Consider the following 20,756-nt stretch of genomic DNA (forward strand, 5'->3'; position numbering starts at 1 on the left):
TGAGTCTGGCTGGTTTTGGGCTTATCGTTTTTTCTCCAGTCTAGCCATTTTTTTCTGTTGGATGATTGAGTTCTTACCAGTTGAGTTTTACTGCAGTGAACAGATAACACAAGCCACTGTCCAATTTATTTTACTCTTTGACAGTACCCACAAATGATTTATTACCTCCTGTCACAGGCTCCTGATTGGGCCATTCCAGTTAAATGAGGCAACATTAGCATACACAGAAATATGAGGACACCATCTTTGAGGTCAACCCCCTGCCTACCTTACCAGCTGATTGGTGTGACTATTTTTGTGTTTGAGGAAAGGGTATCAGGGGTTTGACTCAGAGAACATTTAACATTTCTGGTGTGTGTGGGGGGCTGGCAAGAAGAGACAAATGCCACTTCGTCAGACTCTGACCTCAATCCTAATATATATATAATAAAATGTCTCTGATGATTTATGATCTGCTGTGATTAAATCTGATATATGAAATAAAAATGTAGTCAATGTAATGCATATGGTGTTGAATGACAGCAATGATTATTCAATTATAGTTAACTTGACTGTGTATTAGGCTAGTATGGATATTCACAAATCACTCAAAGGTGAAGATTAGGACAAAACATGTAGACCTGTGGGAAAGTTGTATGAGTATGACTATGTGCTCAAGGCCTGCCTGGATACCTCCCATCCACTTTCACTGGAGTTTCACTCTCCTCTGGTCAAAGGTAGATATATATTAACCAAACTCAGTTCAAACCCAGCAAAGAAGCAATTTATATAAATGACAATGACTCAAGAACACAGAGAGAGGTAACAATGGGAATCTAAATTATGTGAATTACATAATTAAGTTTTTGATAACAATACCATACACAATCGTAGAAAAGGTTTCAGTCGTAGTCATCTGGACACTGTTTTCAGAATCAAGACGTTTCGGCTCCCATCCGGAAGTCATTCTCAATTGTGAAAAAATTGGACGGGAACTGGAAATTTAAGATAATCTGAGTTACATAAACCCTGCCCTCAGGAGGGAATCTGCCTGAGTATCTGTTAATAGCTAGTTTCACCTGAAACTGACCTAATAGTTTCAAGATGGCCCAGTGATCAGTAATCAGGCCTATTGTTCTCTGGCTGCATCTACTTCTTAATACCATACACATATACACTTATTAAGTGAACAAGGAGTTTCCTCTTATACAACATATTGGAAACACACATTATAATTTAATGCAATCCAATCCAATATTACCACAAGTTTTAATAATTGCCATAGAATTGTATCAACACCTCTAGTACACAGTGTCAACAGCAATTACAATAGTTTCACAAAGATGGCCTAATTTCTACAGGACTGTTAGATTACAATGTTATATTGACGGTTGTATTGCATTACAGTGTACAGATATTTCTATTTTTAGGTCACTCAGTGTAATGTTCTATACCACAAAGTAGTAAGAAGATATTAAAGTATCCTAGGCATGGATGTTGGTTGAAAACTTTTGAATGAGTTTGCATCAGACTGTGAATATGCCTGCGCGGCCGCCGTACTTGTGTTTGAAATAGAAAACAAAACACAATTTGCACACTGTCTAGTAGCCGTGCTAACCACTAGTTAAGCAATGGCGGAATATTCTCACGTAAAATCGACCAAACTGGTTTTGAAAGGTCTTAACAAAGGGTACGTGTTTCTTTTAATTTGTACCACTAATCGCTACCGTCTGCAGTACTATTCACGGCTAACGAACTGGGTTTCTATAACCTATGCTAAAGCTAGCTGAGGCTAAAACGTTATTGTTAGCTACGTGAAACATCCGTTAGTGTACATACCAACGTTAGTTTACTGTCTATTTTGATTAAGCCATTCTTAAACGTCTAACTATCAGCATGCTGACAAAGGCTGCCGCAGATCTTAAAAGTCACTCGGCTGTTTGGAACTAACTAACACGTTAGCCCCTTCTTTGACTAACGTAGCTATTAGCTGTGGTTCAGTTGTGAACAAGCTACTTTGTGCTAAAGTAGTTTTAGCAGCAGCTCATGCAAAAAAAAAAAATAATTTACTTACAGTCTGTTAAAAGATGATATATACATTCATTACAAAGATGCCAGAGGCCAAAGTGATGTCTTGGAGACATAACACCCACACCATTAAATCAACCTCAATCTTAAAACCCTGACAAAGAACAAGGAAAAAAGTCCCCCCCAAAATCTAATCAACATGGTATCAATAATTCTTTAATTAGAGTTCAGCTATGGCAAAGTTATTGATTTGATGTAGAAAACCTCATGGTGTTTGTTTATATGACAGGGAGGGCACGTTAGTGAAATCCAAGAAACTGTTGTGAGAAATAACTTCCAAGAAAACAGTCTCTAGAGGGTAGAAATTACACAAGACACAAACAAACAGAAATACCAAAAACTTTAGCCTTCTTCACTGTTTTATTTTGAGGCATTACTGCATTTCATATTCACAGGTAATGATTTTAAAATAAATAAATAAACTTAAAAACATCATTAACTTTGTTGTTATGGGCCATATTGAATATACTATCAACAACAAAAAAATAATTGAATGCAGGTTGCAGCACAACAGAATTTATTTAAAGAGTAACTTAACCCATTTTTGCTGACCTCCAGTGGTTTAACTTCTCACCTTGCTGCAGTGATGTGCATGTGCACTCCAGGACCCTGTGAGATCTTGTGGGTGTGGTTACAGGTGCAACAGAGCACATTCCTGACCACACCCATAATTCATATTGAAAAACAACTTAATGATAATTCAGTGATCTGTTATTGACTTGCAATTGCATTTTCAAGGAAAATGTCTTCACTTTCGTCAAACTTGCCTGCCTGAGAGGTTTAATGTTTGGGAATGCTTACAGGGCCTACCTGTGTAATTAAACATTTAGCAACTTTTTTTTTACATTTTATTATATTTTTCGACAGGAAAAAGAAGAAACATAAAGATAAGAAGAGAAAAGCATCAGATGAAGAAGCAAAGCCAGATATTGTTGGTATGTGTATGTACTGTGTTTCTAAATTGTACAGGCTAACCAAAGCCAACTTTTTATATCCCATTAATCTTTCCATTAAGCAGCAAATATTCTTGTAGCATGTACCGGAGATGGGTGAGACAATTAGGATGAAAATGAGCTTGAGAAGTTCGATAGAATGAATATAGAAATATCTGTCATTGTGGTATTTGCATGTCAAAATCAGCCAATATTAACATTCAAGGCCCAATCTGAATTTTGTTTTATGACCATATTATGTAATTGAAAAGATTTATTGACACAGAATCAGCATTTTGTGTTTCTAAACTGATAATCATTGAAAACATAAGCCTTGAAGCTGGTTTTAAAACATTATTGATGTTCACAGTATCAGAAACAACTTGAATGTAATTGTTGTTAAAGAGTATAAGAGTTATTCTAAATACTAAAATACTTTTAAGAGTGATAACAGGTTCTGCTCTTGTGTTCAGCGCGACCATTGTGTTTATATTTGAATCATTGATTGTACCTTTTTAAAGAGATTTTAAAAACTGCAGGGGTCAAGTTACAAATGATACAACAACAGATACACTCTACAAGAACCTCCTAACATCTCAACCCACTGACAAACTTAAAGTACTATTGCTATGTTGCAATTATGCCCACCGGTATATCACAGAGTTTAGAAGTACCAGCTAGTAAGTAATATGTCAGCTACACCAGATTACAGTCCCACTTGCGTGAACATTTTTTCAGCTGAGTAAAGGCCAAAACACACCACCGCTGGACGGTGCGCGTCAAAAACCCTATTAATTCATATGTACAACCCCCACACCGGCGGTGGCTGGGCGCACCGCGACCTGGCATGCCACTGTCCTACTTTTTTGGGGGGTACGTCAATGCAATGTTGGCCCAACTACAGACATTAATTTTCACTGTAGTTTTAAATATTTCACTTGGGCCTGTATCTACAAGGAAAAAATTAAATAAATAAATAAATTCCACTCACTCCTTGCTTGTACATCCCGGCTCCCGTGGCAGCTCAACTTCTTGTCCTCACCTCTTGCTGTCGCTGTCTCTCGTGTATGTAGATCATTGACTATATATAACATATACATATACAGTCTATGGTGTAGATCAATGGATGAGCAGAGACAGTTGTTGATGCACTGCAGCGCTGCCTATTGGTGCTAGGGGCAGCACTTGACGTGCGTCATATGCCGCACTGTGTCGGCAGTGTGTTTTCCATTTAAGATTCCAAGTAAAAAAGATTTCCCTCACTAGTCCTAGTATGTTTTATAACTATAGTTTACTCCAAAAAGTGTCCTCTGAGTGGATACTGCACCTTAATGTTGCTGTGACTTTCAAGCACACAGCAGTGCCATGTGTTATTATACCTTTTGACATGGGTCTTTCTGCTAAGGTGGTTGGTGGTCTGTCAGCAGCTTTGGGGAAATCACTGGAACAGTTGCCATAGAGATGCAGAACAACTCGTACATCCACGCCCTGGATAGTGGGCTCTTCACAGTTGGTGCACCACACAAAGGTAAGAAGATGCATTGGAGTGACTTCAGGATTTCACAGAGTCATTTCAGAGTCGTCGGATCATTCAGACAGCTCTAGTGACTTTAACTCAGTTTGATCACTTTTTTTCCAGAACAGTATAACATTTCTATCTATATAATTGCTTTTCAACTATAAAACATTAATTTCTGTGCATGAAAGAACAGTTTGTACTAATGTTTCCACCCAAGATTTCTAGCTTTGTTGAGGTTTTTTTCTGCTATTGCTGGGTGTATCATGGCAACAATTTCTTTTGCTTCAGGTGCCTCATATTTCTCTCATTGCACTTGAAATAACTGCCAGAGATTCATTAACAGTAGTCCATGCAATTATGTTGCAAGGTATGCGTCCTACGTCTCTGACGTGTTAAAATCCGAAAGGATGCAGTAAACTCACTGTTGACGCGTCCAGGGGATGCACCATATTTTTTCCCTGATATTGCTACACTGTGAACAACAAATTTGTGTTGAAATCAGAAATAAACAAAAAAAAAACTGTTTACTGTCTGCGCACATACTGTATCTCTCCAGCACCAAACGGGAAGCAGCAAACCAGGTAGTTACTTTTGTAACGACCGAAAAGAACTCCTCAAATACCGTCTTACACACACACACACACGATAGATGGTGAATTAACAGTGTTATGGGTCTGTGTTTAATTCGGTGTGTATCTGATCCACCAATCAGCACGTATTTTAGTGAGAAATCTTAATTTTTTAAATGTTCCCCTATCATTCCCACGGTCTTCTCCCACTAAAATAGCGCAACTAAACAATGGAAGCTGGTAGCAAGTTGAGGCAACAAAATCCAAAGTGTGAAGTACGGAAAGTATGTAAGTACAGAAATACAGTTTATCTTTATGGATTATATTGATGCCAAATTGACAAGAAGGCTGTTGACATTTTATCTTGTGTTTCTAGAGTTATGTTTTTTTGCAGTAAGTAAGGAATTGTTAATATGTCATATTTCTTAAAGGGAGTTTGGCGTAATATTTTTCCCGGAGTGCGCAGGGAGCTTCAGTTTAATTATAGCACTGAAGAAAAGAGTAGGACTTTCTCTAGGAGAAAGTGCAAAGCAGGATTGTAATGCAAAAATAGCACCATGTAGGAAGTTAGTTGTTCTGCATTTCATTTTGTCTGTATTTTTAAATGAAGATGCCACAGTTGTACAAACTTGAAGAACTTAAAACTTAATTTTGAGGTTACGTTTACTGTAGGCTCCAGGTGTTGAGGGGATGAAGGGGGGTTTTGCCTTCAGTCCACAAAACAGTAAGTATTTAAGTAGTAAATCCAGACACCAGACTGAAAAGGCTGAACGGGGGTTGAGTTGAGGGTAAGGGCAGAGCTAACTCAGAGTTTTCACTCACTTCTGCCTTCAGGCACTTCTAAGGGAGTGGTGCTCATTGAAACAGTCTGCCTGGAAATAGACACTACTAACAGTTAATTCAGCCCACGTTTTGCGAGAACCAGTGGAAATGGCTGGGAGATTGAAACATCCCAATTCCCTTAGTGGGTCCTCATCCTCTGCATGCACATAAGCTCATTTCTAGGAGATGAAAGAGAATGCTAGCTAGCAGTATAGAAAGAGAGATTAGAGATTTTCACCTCCTTACTGGATTTTCTACACAGGCGCCACACTGTGGATGATACAGCGTTTTAGAAAATGTTCACATTCACCTGCAGGTCAGAGGAAACATGCTGATTTTCTCTTGGCCAACTCCGAGGGTCACCATCTGACATATTCCAAAGATAATTAGCCTTTTGAAAAAGCAGCTTATGTCACATTTTACCTCTACTTTATTAATGCTTTCCTCGTTAATGTCTCTCAGGCTTTGCTCTCCCTTGACCTGATGCTTGTATGATGCACTACAAATTGTGCGAAACTTTGATTTATTGTAAAGGTCAGGAAGTGACCTAATCACAGGCAGATAAGTTTTTTTTACCCAGGAGACCTCAGTATAAAATAAAGCATTTAAATGCAACACAACAGTTCCTTCAATATCTTATTCCAAATGTCTCAGTGCTGGTGAACTGGACCCAGCACAGCACTACGTAGCCAGAAGGTTTACATTATTAATAACTAGAATGCATAAGTAAAACATGAAGCAGGTCTCAAGGATAAACTTGCTGTGAGAAGAAATTATGCACATTTTAATAGTAGCACATAATTGTTACACAGTAATTAATAAAATACTAAATTATTGTTTTGTGTGGCGAAAGCTTTTTCTGTCAAAAATGTAAGATCAGTGTCCAAAACGTGGTTACAGGTCAAACATCTTGCATCACAGAATATTCTGACTTGGCTGTTGAAAGAGCCTCATTAATAACAAATCTACACACAGTGAAAAATGAAAGAAACAGGAAAATTCTTTATACGGACCAATATAAAGTCATTTGAAAAGCAATACCAACAATTGTAAAATCTTTCAAAGGTAAACATTGTGTTATATGTTTCAGATGATGAAGGACCTGACCCTCCAGAACAGTTTACTGCCATCAAGGTCTCAGACACAAGGTGAGTCACAAAGACAAACTGCACATTGTATTTGCATCCACAGATAATCCTTCACCAACAGATTTAATACCTGCTCCTGCGGGGAGTTTTTATAGTGTCTAGATGTACACGAGTAATTTACCCTTCATTGGGCCCTTCCAACCTCTCCTTGTTGGAGGTGCTACCTATTCTGGAGCTATTTCTTCAGTTGTGGATCTCAGATTAATTTTCTACTGATATTATTAAACCTTTCCTGGTATGAAGACAAAATAAAAAAACACACATAGGCTTTCTCAGTAAACATCAGATTAGCCTTTTTTATGTTCTTTTTTTGGGGGGGGGGGGTATTGAAAAGGCTGTGCCAGTGTACTGCCACTGTAGAATTTCATTTGGTCTTTTTTGCTGTTGCAGGATAGCCTTGAAGTCTGGATATGGCAAGTACCTGGGTATCAACTCTGAGGGTTTGGTAGTGGGGCGCTCTGATGCCATTGGCTCCAGGGAACAATGGGAAGCAGTATTCCAGGATGTGAGTGGATTTTCTAAAGTTTCTTCTAATCTTGGTGGATATGTAGATTTAACCCTGTTGACCAGTAGGGAAATTGGTCTAAAGAAGTCGATGGTCTCAAACAGAGGGTGGAACTGGAGATAACATTTTTTTTTCCATCTGGCGCAACCCTTATATATTTCTTTTGTCCCATCTTGGTCCTGTGATTTCTGAGGTAGCCAATTCCGTACCACTTTTGCAGAACCATGGTAGGTTTAAAGAGTTTTTCCTCGGGAACAATAAAGTATTTCTGATTCTGTTTAAGCCCTGACTCCAGACAGTAGAAAGAGATGACATGAAATTAAGGAGCGAGAAATGCAACAAATGTCTGGGGACTTTGGAGTTAATGGTCGTTGTCTTATCACCTAAGCCACAGGGGCCCCCCATGATAGGCCTACAATGCACAATGCATATACATTTTTTTATCTTATGGACTTGTCTGTTTTTCCCTATTGATGAAATTATCTTTTAATATTGTTTGTATTAAATCTGCCAAAATTTCACTGGTTTCAGCTTCTCAAATGGGATTATTTAATGCTTTTGTTTGTCATGTTGATAATAAACTGAATAATCTTGGGGTTTGGACTGTTGGTTGGATAAAACAGCACATTTGAATATGTTAACTTGGGTTTTGGAAAATTGCAGTGGGCATTTTTCACTTTTTTGTCATTTTATTGACAAAGCAATCAAGAAAATGATCTGCAGATTAATCAATAATGAAAATAATTGTTAGTTTCAGTTGTAGGTACAAGTAGTGCAAGACTGTATGACTGAATGCAAAGAATGCTGGAAAAAACATTGTATGGATGAAGTAATTATACTTAATTATACTTAACTATACTTAATAAAATGTATTTGTATAAGTAAATCTTTTTATTTCCATGGATGCCCATGTGAACAGCAATTAGTGTTTGAAATAAATACAAATCTATTTTTGCAGTTGTGGCAGATCATGTAAAAAGGGACTAATTTTTTACTGCTGTTCCCTGCCTTTCATGGCTCGCCTCATGGCTGATTGGAGTTTAGCCCATGAGAGATAACACTTAGCCGTTGTCAGGAACAACCAATTCATTATGCAGAATGCATCTACCTTATCACTGTAGCGCACTGCTCGCCTTGATGCATTGTTGAACCTATAAACAACCTGCCCGGCACAACCTTGAGACTCTTTTACATCAAATATCAGGCAACCTTTCATGCCTGTCACAACAACCAATCCCACTGCAATTCTATCTAATCTACTGCCTCCTCCTCTGTTTTCTTTCTGTTCTGCCTCAGGGCAAAATGGCTCTCCTGGCAGCAAATAGCTGTTTCATCTCCTACAGTGACAGTGGGGACATCGTGGCCAAGAGCAAGACAGCAGGGGATGGCGAGATGCTGAAGGTGATGTGTAAATTGTGTTCTTCCACAAGGTTGCATGATAATCCTTTCATTTTAAGCATGCAATCTCTGTGGGGTCCTGACTGTTGAGATGGAAGGGGGAAATGTTTGTGACCTCACTTCAGGGGGTTCAAGGTATTGATATTTAATGCAAAACTTTTTTCCTTTTTTTTCCCTGAATGATGAACAGATCAGATCAAATGCGGAACGAGAGGTCAAGCATAAAGATGGCATTGCAGAAGAGGACAGGGGCAATGTGAAGTCTTGCGAGGTCAATTATGTGTACGTAACCTCCACTGTGCATAACTTTAGTTTTGACTTAATACATAAGCAGCCCAGTCAATAACAATGAAGAAAACTTTGAAATTAAGTATTGTCATTCTCTGCTAGGTTCAGTAGATCTTTTTGTGTTACATTCAATGTGCAGTTTAAGAGCCAATCAGAAGTTCTTTCATCCAAGGACTTTCAAATTAGGGCAATGGGAGAAGGTGGCTGCTATTTTAAGTTAGTTTACATGCATGTTAAATACAGAGTGACCGGGAAAATAGAAACCCCTGTACATTATAATGCAATACAATACAGCAGTCCTGTAATAAATACTATATTTGTGAAACTCCATTAATTATTATTATTATATTAGACACATCCACAAGGGGACAAGACAAATCTGAGGGTCGTGAGATGATTAACTGGATAGAAAACCATAAAAAAAAAATTCTGCTACACAAATTTATTTTATTTATTAAAATAATTGTATTAATTATAATTTTTTTATTTAAAAAAACTGAAACAGATAGTCTGGTCACTCTGTATATGTTGTTTACAACTATTAGGTTTGACAAAAAAAGATTCTCAACACAAGGTCCACTTACTTTGTGTTTCCGAAGCTTTCAACCACATCCTTGGGCCTTCCTCAGCAGTTGCTCAGTTGTCGTGGAGATGGTTTAGTTGTTATCATATGACCTATGTAAGTAGTAATTTCAGTGTTCAGCTCAGTGATTGAAGCAAATAAAAGCCCTGGCTATTAATTTAAGTTTTACGGTATGTAATTTATTGTCAGTTTAGCACATTGGAACTGACTTTGACTTTTTTGTAAAGGTGGGGTTACTTTCTAGTTTGCCAAGATATGCTGCTGTTGTGATGTTAGCTATAGTAGCAGAAGAGTTGTATCGCATCGCTGTCTGGAGCTGCTGTGCTGGCTCTGGGAAAGCGTCTCGTCCTCTGGCTGTTAGCTTCGCAGCAGCAACTGTAGCAACAGTTTGCTAACCCACAACCTAGCTAACGTTAGTTATATTACTTGCTGTGTCGTTCGTTCTATATCATGGTATTTGTCATGGATTTGGATTTCTCGAGAATCGCATAGCCCACTGTTAAGTGGTATTTGTCTTTAAGCTGTTGTCACAATGTATCAGTAATTATACCTGAGACAGCTTGACATTTTGCTGTTTGCCTTCACTGAAATAAGAGCCAAAGCACTTTATTGTGATTGAGGGGGGAAACCTGTGATTTCCTTCCCATTATCTTCCCATTGTGTCAGTTTGCACCACCAAGATTTTGACAACAAAATCACTTCCCTGGATGTGAGATCATGGCTTTTAAGCTACCGCCTCATCAGTCCCGTTCCTTTAAAGATGCAATTGATGGTCTGCTGTTAGAGTGCGATGAGAGTGGGCAACACCACATTTCAGCTTCCGATGCTGCAAGTGTTTTATATAAGGCCCATCTGCAGCCTATTAAGTTCCAGGCAATATGTCTTAAGCTGTTTTTTGCTTGGCATGCTTTGGCTTGTGTTCCCACTCTATTATTTGTTTTAGATGAATGCTGGGGAAATGGACTCATCATGTTGACATGTTGATAATGGCTGCCCTTGAGCCGTGTCTTGATGTAGTGTTTAGCGTCTAAAATGCCTTTCAGGATGGAGTGCAGCTTGGGAATCATAAAACACGGGCAGAGCAAAGAGAAACTAAATATCAAAGAAGTTTCTGACTAGATGTTTATAGCACTGTTGTGGTAGATATTTGAATATATTGTTAAGATTGCTTACATTAAAGTAACAGATTATTTTAAGATCTCTCATGCACATTTATAAGGGGAAATGTTCACGAAGGTTCACACTGACAGAAGAAGGAGGATAAAGTCCTCACAGCCTATCACACAGTGCAGTAGTACCTTGCAAAATTTCTTGCAGAGCTTAAATACATGGATAAATTCAAGCTGAAATCTTGATTAATAAAAAGCATATTCCACCCTCATTAACAGATTCCATTGCTATCCCCTGGTAAAACCTCCAGCCTTAGCTGAATATTTAAATAATTATACTGTATATGTTGATTTTTGACACCTAGTCGGCTTAGCCATTCAGCCTATTGCTATTTAGCTGCCACTGTCAACATTTAGACACTCTGCTTTAGTTAATACTTGGGCTCTTTGTCTGGATTATTTATTTATTTTTTTAAGATTTAGCTTCTTAGAGCCACAGTGTCAGTTTACAAAGGGGATAAGTTGTGAAAATTTCAGTAATTTTGAGGTTGAGTGATTCTGTTTACGTGTGTGTGAATTGGGTGGTGAGTCATTTGCCTTTGCACATCCTTTTGTAATAGTCTTATTAATGTTGCTGTGTGAATTACAGGAAGAAGTTTCAGAGTTTTCAAGATCGGCGACTCAGGGTTAATGAGGAAGATGCCTCCTCTCTGAAGAGAGCCAGAACGGATGGGAAATTCCATGAAGCTTTGCTTGACAGGTGTGAAAATAAGCTCACTAGATATGTATTCTCAAACACCTAATCTACATTTTTTGTATTATCACTCTTCCTTATTCACTCAAATTAATGCTAAGTTTAAAATACATCAAAGACTATTTTCACACACAGTGAAATACAAGGCCATTAAAAGGCTGGCAATTGAGTTCAGTTTCTGAGTATTAGATACAAACAAATTCTATTCACATAATCGTCCCAGCAGTAGTACCAAGTAGGATATATGATAATTTATGCATGCTATCATATCTCACACCAGGCAACATAAATTGGTATTAAAAACAAAATTATCAGTTATTTTTATTACAGTAAAATATATTTCTAAAAAAAAGTAAATGTCGCAGTTTGTTTTAAGTTCAAAATAATTTGATTTTGGATATAGACATTGCATTAAAAATAAAACAACAGATAATAGATTGACATATATATCAGTGTAACACTGAATGTAACATGTCATCAATTTGTTTACATTACAGGAGAAGCCAAATGAAAGCCGACAGGTACTGCAAGTGAAGACTCAACTTTGTAAATTACTGCCATGTCTTTGTAAATGTCTTGATTTTATAGATTTGGCCATTTGATCTGACGTTTGTTGTAGTGGGGGTTTTTTTTGTTTTTAAATATTTTGAATAAAATGACATGGTCAAATCAGTTTTGTTGGTCTCAGCCAGTTGGAATCAATCTTAATGGTGATATTTCTAGAATTCAGGTGACCCATTGATCTATTCTGTGTAAATAATTAACCATCATTTCACTTTGCTGTGGAGCAACAGTGATAAGGCCCAGCTCACAGCTGACATCTCAGTCCATCCCAAAGTTGTTGATAGAGTTGAGGTCAGGGCTTTGTGCAAGCCAGTCAAATTTTTCCACTTCAACCTCTGAACCTTTTTTTATCAACATATCTTTATGCATGGGGGCATTTTCATGTGAAGCAAGAATTGGGCCTTCCTCAAACTGTTGCCTCACAGTTGGAAGCACGCTATTGTGTAAAATATCATTGTATGTTGTAGCATTAAGTTTTCCCTTGAATTAAGGGACCGACTCCAAACCACAAAAAACAGTTTCACTACCACAATTTCCACCAAATATGTAGTATTGATCATTTGTCATTTTTTTATACCAAGGGTCCCAGACATTCCCTAGTTCCAGCTTCTCATTTGTGAGGGTTTACTGCTTTTCTTTGTCTTATGTTATAGTAAACTGAATAGTCCAAAGACTGCTGATTGAACAAGACAGGCAGTTTGAGAAAGTCACATTTGGGATTTGGGAAGTTGTGAAAGTCATTTTCGCTGCTTTCTGACATTTCGTTTGATTGAGAAAATAATCAACTAATTAATCAATAAGGAAAATGGTCATGAATTGCAGCTGTAATCCTGTACATGTACATGAGTATGTACATATGTACAGTATGCTTGTATCAGTGGTGGAAGAGGTACTCAAATCCTTTTAAGTAAACACCAATACAACAATGTAAAAATACAAGTAAAAAGGCCAAAAAACCTACTGAGGTAAAAGTACAGAAGTATTATCAGCAAAACGACTGAAAGTATCAAAAAAGTACTCGTTCTGCAGAAAAAAGGCCCCTGTGACTGATGTATTATAAATCTGAGGAGTTGTGGGATGATTAAGAAAAAAACGTTCTGCTACACAAATTTGTATTCTTGGGGGTTTTTTTGTGTTTGTTTTTTTTTTTTTTACTTTTCTCGGCTCTGCTTTTTGTGAAATATTGGATAATTTAAACTTAACTTACTGTTACAAAATTAAACCATCTGAGAAGTTCAGAGAGGATATTACTCTTGGTCTAACTAAGGAACACATAGACATTTGAAACGTGCCCCAACTAAACACATTTTTTGGAAAGGGTCACAAGTCGAACAGATTTGGAAACACTGATTTAATATATTACAATGCATTGTATTTAATAAGCTTATAATATGGCGTTTTCCATTTAAAAAAAAACTTCATATGAAAAGCAACTAGTAACTAAAGCTGTCAAATAAATGTAGTGCATTAAAAAGTACAATATTTCCCTCTGAAATTTGGAGTATAAGTACAAAGTGTAAAATGGAAATACACGAGAAAAGTACAAGTCCCTTAAAATTGTACATAAGTAGTCCAGCCCCTTAGTAAACACACTTAGTTACTTATCACCACTGTGTGTTATTTATGTGAGAATACACTATATCTGGCTGACCACACTGACTTCATATACCTCTAATATTTATGATTTCTGTGATTAGTCTACTACAATTTTCATAACATATATTCTTTAAGTATACATTGTTTTATTGTTTCTTTCTTCTTCTCCCCACCAGCTCAAACCGGAGCGTTTGGAGCGTAACTTTGCATCTTTGTGTGAAATCTTTAATACTTATCTTTATTACTATTACCAAAATCAAAAATACATATTTTTCTCTTACCTGTAGTGCTATTTATCCATCTAGATAGTTTTGGTGTGGGTTGCCGAGTTTTGGAGATATCGGCTGAAGAGATGTCTGCGTTTTTTTAATATAATGGGAATATATGGCACTCGGCTTGTGGTTAGAAAAACTCAACAGCAATGTCTCTTTCCAGAAATCATGACCTGATTACTCAAGATAAACCACAAATTTGTTGTGAGCAGTTTCATGTAGGAACTATTTTCCTACATGAAACTCACAATAAGGTGTAGACATCTCTACAGCCGATATCTCCCAAACTCGGCAACTCACACCAAAACAAGCTAAATGCTAAATAGCACTACAGGTGGAAGGAAAATATGTATTTTTGATTTTGGTGTGAACTGTCCCTTTAACCAAATGTAAAGTTACTCGGTGAAGTAAAACGATGGGAAACAAATATATTAAGACACTTCTTTAATAGACACCCAGGTGTAAGAGGAGGAAATAAATGTAATGAAAGGGTGGTCATGATGTTTATTTTCTCTTCCGCATGGAAGCAACCACTGGCCTATTTGTGTCGAGGGGTGTTTTGTATCAGCTCGTTATTCATTTTGTCCGTGGCTCTCGCTTTTATGGCAAACAGAAGAACATTAATTGTTAATATTTTAATTCGTCGAAAACATGTGAATTATTTCTCGTTTATTTGTACAAAGGGTGTTTTATGTCCATTTGAAAGCTTTTCCGGTTTCCCCTCTCTTGCGTTAAAGTGAGGTCACTGTCACGAGATAAACAGTAACAGCTTCCTCAGTAACGTTAAACTTCATTTAAAAAACCGACACAGAAACGACCAACAGCGGTTTGGGTAAAATCTTCCAAAATGGGTCATTGTGTCTTTCTCATTTTAGCGGCTTTATTTTCCGTCGCATCGACACAGTTTATACCACCGGTAAGTGACATATCCGCGTAATCATTGTGCTGTTTAAGACATTAATTTGACAAAGCCTCGGTGTGTTGTTTAACTACATTGAGATGTAAGGTTTTTAGTTTTTACTCTTAAGTCACACAGAAACCTTCAACCCTGTTAATTACTACTTTTATATGAATGTATTTACAGTATACAGAAGACTGTCGGGCTGAAATGTATCCACCAAAGGGCCCCACGTGAGTAACATTAGTCTGTAATTGTCAAAGAAATAAATATTGTTGAACTAGCAGTTACAGAAAGTCCCTGTGTAGTCAGTTAGCTGTGTTTTGTAACGCATGTGCTTCATAACTGAACTCTGCTGCCTTCACTTGCTCCTCGTAAACCTCAACATCCAAATTCACAAGTTGCAGTCAGTACATGCTGCTGCTGTTTGGTTGGAAAAGAAGAAATTGGAATGGACATTGGAGAGATATTTTGTTTTCCTTCTTTTGTTGGTTGCTGATTAAATTAATCATTTTCTTCAATTATCCAGCAAAAAATGCTGGTTTCAGCTTGTCAAATGTGATTATATGCTGCTTTTTCTCAGTTTTATGTCATTGCAAACTTAATATCTTTTAGTTTTGGACAGTTGTACAAAACAAGCAATTTGAAGATGTCAACTTGGGCACTGAAAACTTACGATGGGCTTGTTTCACTATTTCTACTTTATATACTGAACAATTAATCTAAAACATAATTGGCAGATTAATGGAAACTGATAATAGCCAGAGTGTCTCAGGCTCTGCACCACTGATTTTGACCATTCTTTATTAATCTGTCTCCTGCAAGTCCCCCAAATTTTTGGGAGTGCAATACTAAATTGCTGGAGTATCCCTTAAATCATTTAGGTTAGATATGTGCAGTCCCTTTAGAAGAAATTGTGTTTTTTTTTTTCCTTCACTAATCTGAAATTGGCAATTTTTTTTATTATCAGGCATCAGATGACTAGTGGGCTATGTGAGAGACATATTTTGTTAATGAAAATATTCTCTGGGAGTTTTTTGTAAAGTGTGAATAACCTTTTTTATTTTTTGCTTTTATTTCATAAAAAGATTCACTTGTTTACATCAGTTTTCTCTTTCCCATTGCATAAATCTGTAAATTGCATTTCCAACAGCACGTGAAGGCAGCATACCTTTTGAAAGCACATTGCTCTAATGATGCCACAGTCATTGTTAAGCAATCAAACTACAGCTGCAACATTTATTTGTATTACTGATCAAGCCCTTGATTATTTTTGATTTATCGATTCATTGTTCAGTCTCTAAATTGTCAATAAATAGTGTAAAATATTATACAGGTAACACCTAAGATTGCTAGTTTTTACTTGACAATTAGTCCAAAACCCAAAGATTTACAGTGATATTAAATTTACTGTGATATAAAACAAAAGCATCAAATTCGCACATCTGAGAACCTGAAGCCAGAAAAATTGGGGATTTTTGCTCGATGAATGACTAAAATTATTGCCGATTCATTTAATTTAAGAAATATATCATGTATTTGTTTCCACACTAGATTAAACTCAGATTTGCTGGTCAGACATAGCCTGCGATAGGTCAGATGCTTCATACGTCAAAACAGATAAACAAACATCATGTCTATCAGTGATGTTGTGAGTATCATTTTTGATATGCTTCAGTAGTTTTATAGCTTTTCCTTTCTAATCAGGTTCAGAGGATCTGTCAGTTGGTACACAGTGGACCTCGACTTACCGCCCAACAAGAGATGGACAGCTCTGATTACTGACAAAAAAACAGATGTAAGAACGCTGTACTTTAAAACTAGTCTCGCAGAAATATCTCCTTTTTGTTTTTACTCATAATCTCTCTCTTTTAAGCTGGTCAACATGATTCAAGCCATCAAAGACTTGGCGTATGCTTTTGTGCCCAGTGGAAGGCTGATAGAGCTGGTCGACATTACGCTGGTGAGTGTCATTTCTCTCTCCAAACTATGTTTTCCTCAGAATAACTGATGTATTTTTTTATGTCATGAAAGGCTTTGACTGCAGTATGTTTTATAATGTCCTGCAGCCTTTGATGGTGGACACACTCCCAAACCCTTTCAGTGATGAAATCAAAGGAATTGCAGATGTTTCAGGGATTCCTCTTGGTAAGAAAACACTAATGTTCTCAACTCCCTATTTAGTAAATGTTTATAAAAATGTCCCATTGACCTCTGTGTTTTTGTAATATAGGTGAAGTCGTCTTGTTCAACATCTTCTATGAGGTTTTCACTGTGTGCACATCAGTTGTTGCAGAAGATGATAAGGGTGGGTCATTGTCCAGAATGAGATTGTTAATTAAAATTAACTTAAAATAATGCTGCATCAGTACTGACACGCTTTTGGGCTTTGCACTCTTACAGGTAACCTCATTCATGGTAGAAATATGGACTTTGGACTATTTATGGGGTAAGAATCACCTCAAAAATCTAAATTTTTAAGCTTGATAGTCTTGACTCAGATCCGGTAAAATAACACCTCATGAGACTGACTTGTGCCTCTTTACAGCTGGGATGTGAAAAACAAGTCATGGATCATTAGTGAGAAGCTGAAGCCTCTAGTGGTCAACCTCGACTTCAAGAAAAATAACCAGACCGTCTTCAAGTCTACAAACTTTGCTGGATATGTTGGCATGCTGACTGGCATCAAGCCTGTAAGTCATTTAGTATTATAACTGAAGATTCAACCAGTATAAAACCTTATTTAACATCAATGACAGCTGTTGAGTTGTGTATACTTCTTGCACAGTTCTGGATGTAAGAAAGATAAAATAGATTTTTCTTCTTTCTCTCCTAGCACATATTCACTCTGACTATGAATGAACGCTTCAGCCTCGATGGAGGATACATTGGTGAGGGACTAAAGCTTGTAGAAGTAGTACTGAGCAAAACAGTTAGAGATAAGGTCTCTGTTTTGTGACTAAATCTGTTCACATGCAGGAATCCTGGAGTGGATCTTGGGGAAGAGAGATGGGATGTGGATGAGCTTTCTCACTCGCTCTGTCCTAGAAAATGCAAACAGGTATTCCTCTTTGATATTTAAAGGTATATTGTGGAGTTTTTGGCCACTAGTGTTACTGTAATCTATGAGCAGCATTTCTGTCGAGGACAGTAATGCATATCAATGTCTGATGCTGTAAAATGTTGCGGTGCACTAGTGTAAGAAGAAGGCCATAAACTGATGTACAGAATGCAGGTTTCAAAAGACTAAGAAAAGGTTTAGCAAATTTTTTTTTTTTTTTTTTTTTTTTTTATTGGGTAGAAAATGCATTCAACATGTCCGTTAGGTCTTAAGGATTTAGCTGACAAGCAAATGTGGGGGCGGGGGCTAATATTTATTACAATGAAAACTCCACAGGGTACCTTTTTTTTAGCATCTTGAAAAATAAAATGTAATCAGTTTCAAAGCAAGTTCATTTGCATAGTACAGTTCAACAGCAAGGCAATTCAAATGCTTAACATGACATAAAACAGTATTGAGGCAAGATATAAAAGAAACAAAAGGTGATATAAGAAGAAACATATATAAATAGGATTTAAGAGCAAATTTAAAATATATAAATCTAAATAAAACAAATGAATAAAGAGAATAAAAACTACAGCAATTACATGCAGTATAAGACATGAATGACTAGTCCCCAAGTTTAATTTGATAAAAGGCAGTGGCAAGTTTTAAGATATGATTTAAATGAACAGAGTTTAAAAAGAGTTTGTGGTGCATAAAAACTGAATGCTGCCTCTCCGTGTAAAGTGACGATGTCTCCGTCCCAAAGCTCAGTCTTGTCCCTTTCTCACTAGCTACGAGGAAGCCAAAACTCGCCTGGCTCAGACCAAGCTGCTGGCTCCAGCCTACTTCATCCTTGGAGGAAACAGTACAGGCCAAGGCTGCATCATCACCAGGTCCAGACTGCTCAGTATTGATATCCTGGAGTAAGTAATGGGGCTTATTCTGTACGTTTAGAGCATTTAATGTAAACAATACAGTTTGTTTGCATTCCTGGAAATAGACACGTCTGTGGTGGAGTTTTTAACTTGAGTTGTGCCTGACTCACAAGTCAGTAGCTCAGCTTTTTTCATATTTTCTTGTGAAACACAACTTGCTCAACTAGGAACTGATGACAGCTTTGGTTTCATATCACCTGATTTAACTCTATTGCACAAATCAGGTGCTTTGTGTAGCTGCATGTCACATGTTGAGGTTTTTGTTTATTTGTATTTGAGGATTGACCTGAAACTGGGCCGGTGGTATGTCCTGGAGACAAACTACGATCACTGGAAGGAGCCTTTGTTCCTGGATGATCGCAGAACTCCTGCCATGAAGTGCATGAACCAGACCACACGGACCGTGAGTACACCCACTTCCTGTACAGAACTGGACAAATTTCTGTTTCTGATTAGAGGATGTGAATGTTTTCAGATGTAGTTAAAGCTTGGTCATGCCAGACATGTGATTTTTAGGTCTGAAGTACAAGTGTGACACGTTACATTCCTGTTTTTATCAAAGTGGTAAGACACCTTTGATCTGTCACTTTCTTTTCAGAACATCTCACTGAAGACCATGTATGATGTGCTCTCAACCAAACCAGTGCTGAACAAGGTGAGTCTTTGACCGTTTTGTATTTATTAATTAAAAGCAAATTAATTAGTTGGGTGCAAATAACTTCTCACTGTTTTTTACAGTTGACGACATACACAACACTGATGCAAGTGTCTGAGGGAAAATTGGAGTCGTATATCCGCGACTGTCCAAACCCCTGTATGCCCTGGTAGCGGTCCAACCACTGAACCCTGATCAGCCTGCAAATGCGTTTCTGTGCATAGAGAAGCTGTGATGGAGATAAGCTCAGCTGATCTTGGAACAAAACTTGAGTTTTGATGAAAATACTAAATCTAAATTTTTCTGCTATGGGGGAAACTGGTACAAAAATGGATCAAACGTAAAAGTTTTCTTTTTTTTTTTTTTTTTGCAGCATGAGTCCAGTGGATCGCAACATGGGCCTAGGGACCCCTGAGATGAATGCTTGTGTTCAATTAATACAAAATATTGTTACATTTTATGTTAAATGTCTCAAATCCAGCCCATGCTCACCATTTTGTGCCTCCACTCTATGGCCCTGCTTTTGTCTAGTGTTTTAATCCTAATTAAACTTGGCTGTTGTCAACATTTTGACAACAGTTAACAGCTACTGTCTCACATGACTGACCACTTCACACACTGTTACTGACAAATGTACCTCATAGCTGACCACTTCCTTTTTTATTTTTAAAGATGATTAATAAAATGATTACCAAATATGAGGTTCTACTCGTGTTTCTGATGTAATTTTTACCATGTGAGCATTTCTCATTTTGGGCTGCAACTAACTATTTTCATTTCATTCCCAATTAATCAAATTGTTTTGTATATAAAATGTCCAATGGTGAGAAATGCCCACCACAATTTCCCAGAGGAAAAGGTGATGTCTTCAAATGTTTTGGCCAACCACAGTCCAAAACCCAAAAGGTATTCAGTTTACTACCATATGGTACAAATAAGCAGCAAATCCTCACATTTTAGATGCTGAAACCAGAGAATATTTGGCATTTTTGCTTGAAAAATGACTGAAATGATTAATCTTATTGAAAGAGTTGCATTAATTTTTGGGTAATTTATTAAAAGACTAATAAGCTCTATCTCAAGTATCGTGCAGTAG

The 20,756-nt window shown here is 37.2% G+C and overlaps 2 protein-coding genes across 2 annotated transcripts; both read left to right on the top strand.

The window, feature by feature from the left end:
* The first annotated feature begins 1,514 nt into the window (after nt 1-1,514).
* Nucleotides 1,515-12,366, top strand: frg1 (FSHD region gene 1). Its single transcript, XM_044190761.1, has 9 exons — nt 1,515-1,669; nt 2,935-3,002; nt 4,405-4,527; nt 7,000-7,057; nt 7,448-7,562; nt 8,859-8,963; nt 9,151-9,242; nt 11,590-11,700; nt 12,192-12,366. Exons 1-9 carry the CDS (start codon nt 1,611-1,613, stop codon nt 12,226-12,228), a joined length of 768 nt encoding a protein of 255 aa, XP_044046696.1. The 5' UTR covers nt 1,515-1,610; the 3' UTR covers nt 12,229-12,366.
* A 2,105-nt stretch (nt 12,367-14,471) lies between these two features.
* asah1b (N-acylsphingosine amidohydrolase (acid ceramidase) 1b) lies at nt 14,472-20,358 on the top strand. The gene is made up of 14 exons (XM_044190759.1): nt 14,472-15,042; nt 15,211-15,257; nt 16,732-16,822; nt 16,901-16,987; nt 17,094-17,172; nt 17,258-17,332; nt 17,428-17,473; nt 17,573-17,717; nt 17,861-17,915; nt 18,004-18,085; nt 18,862-18,993; nt 19,285-19,408; nt 19,604-19,660; nt 19,744-20,358. The coding sequence occupies exons 1-14, from the start codon at nt 14,974-14,976 to the stop codon at nt 19,831-19,833; spliced, it is 1,179 nt and encodes a 392-aa protein (XP_044046694.1). The 5' UTR covers nt 14,472-14,973; the 3' UTR covers nt 19,834-20,358.
* Nucleotides 20,359-20,756: the final 398 nt, after the last annotated feature.

Source organism: Siniperca chuatsi, linkage group LG3 (assembly GCF_020085105.1).
Source record: "Siniperca chuatsi isolate FFG_IHB_CAS linkage group LG3, ASM2008510v1, whole genome shotgun sequence".
NCBI lineage: Eukaryota > Metazoa > Chordata > Actinopteri > Centrarchiformes > Sinipercidae > Siniperca > Siniperca chuatsi.

Excerpts from the sequence above, each read along its gene's own strand:
- frg1 (XM_044190761.1), top strand. The coding sequence starts at position 1,611 with ATGGCGGAATATTCTCACGTAAAATCGACCAAACTGGTTTTGAAAGGT. Across the intron at positions 3,003-4,404 it reads AGCAAAGCCAGATATTGTTG|GTGGTTGGTGGTCTGTCAGC; the intron begins GTATGTGTATGT and ends CTTTCTGCTAAG. Across the intron at positions 11,701-12,191 it reads CATGAAGCTTTGCTTGACAG|GAGAAGCCAAATGAAAGCCG; the intron begins GTGTGAAAATAA and ends TTTACATTACAG.
- asah1b (XM_044190759.1), top strand. The coding sequence starts at position 14,974 with ATGGGTCATTGTGTCTTTCTCATTTTAGCGGCTTTATTTTCCGTCGCA. Across the intron at positions 15,043-15,210 it reads CGACACAGTTTATACCACCG|TATACAGAAGACTGTCGGGC; the intron begins GTAAGTGACATA and ends ATGTATTTACAG. Across the intron at positions 16,823-16,900 it reads TTACTGACAAAAAAACAGAT|CTGGTCAACATGATTCAAGC; the intron begins GTAAGAACGCTG and ends CTCTCTTTTAAG.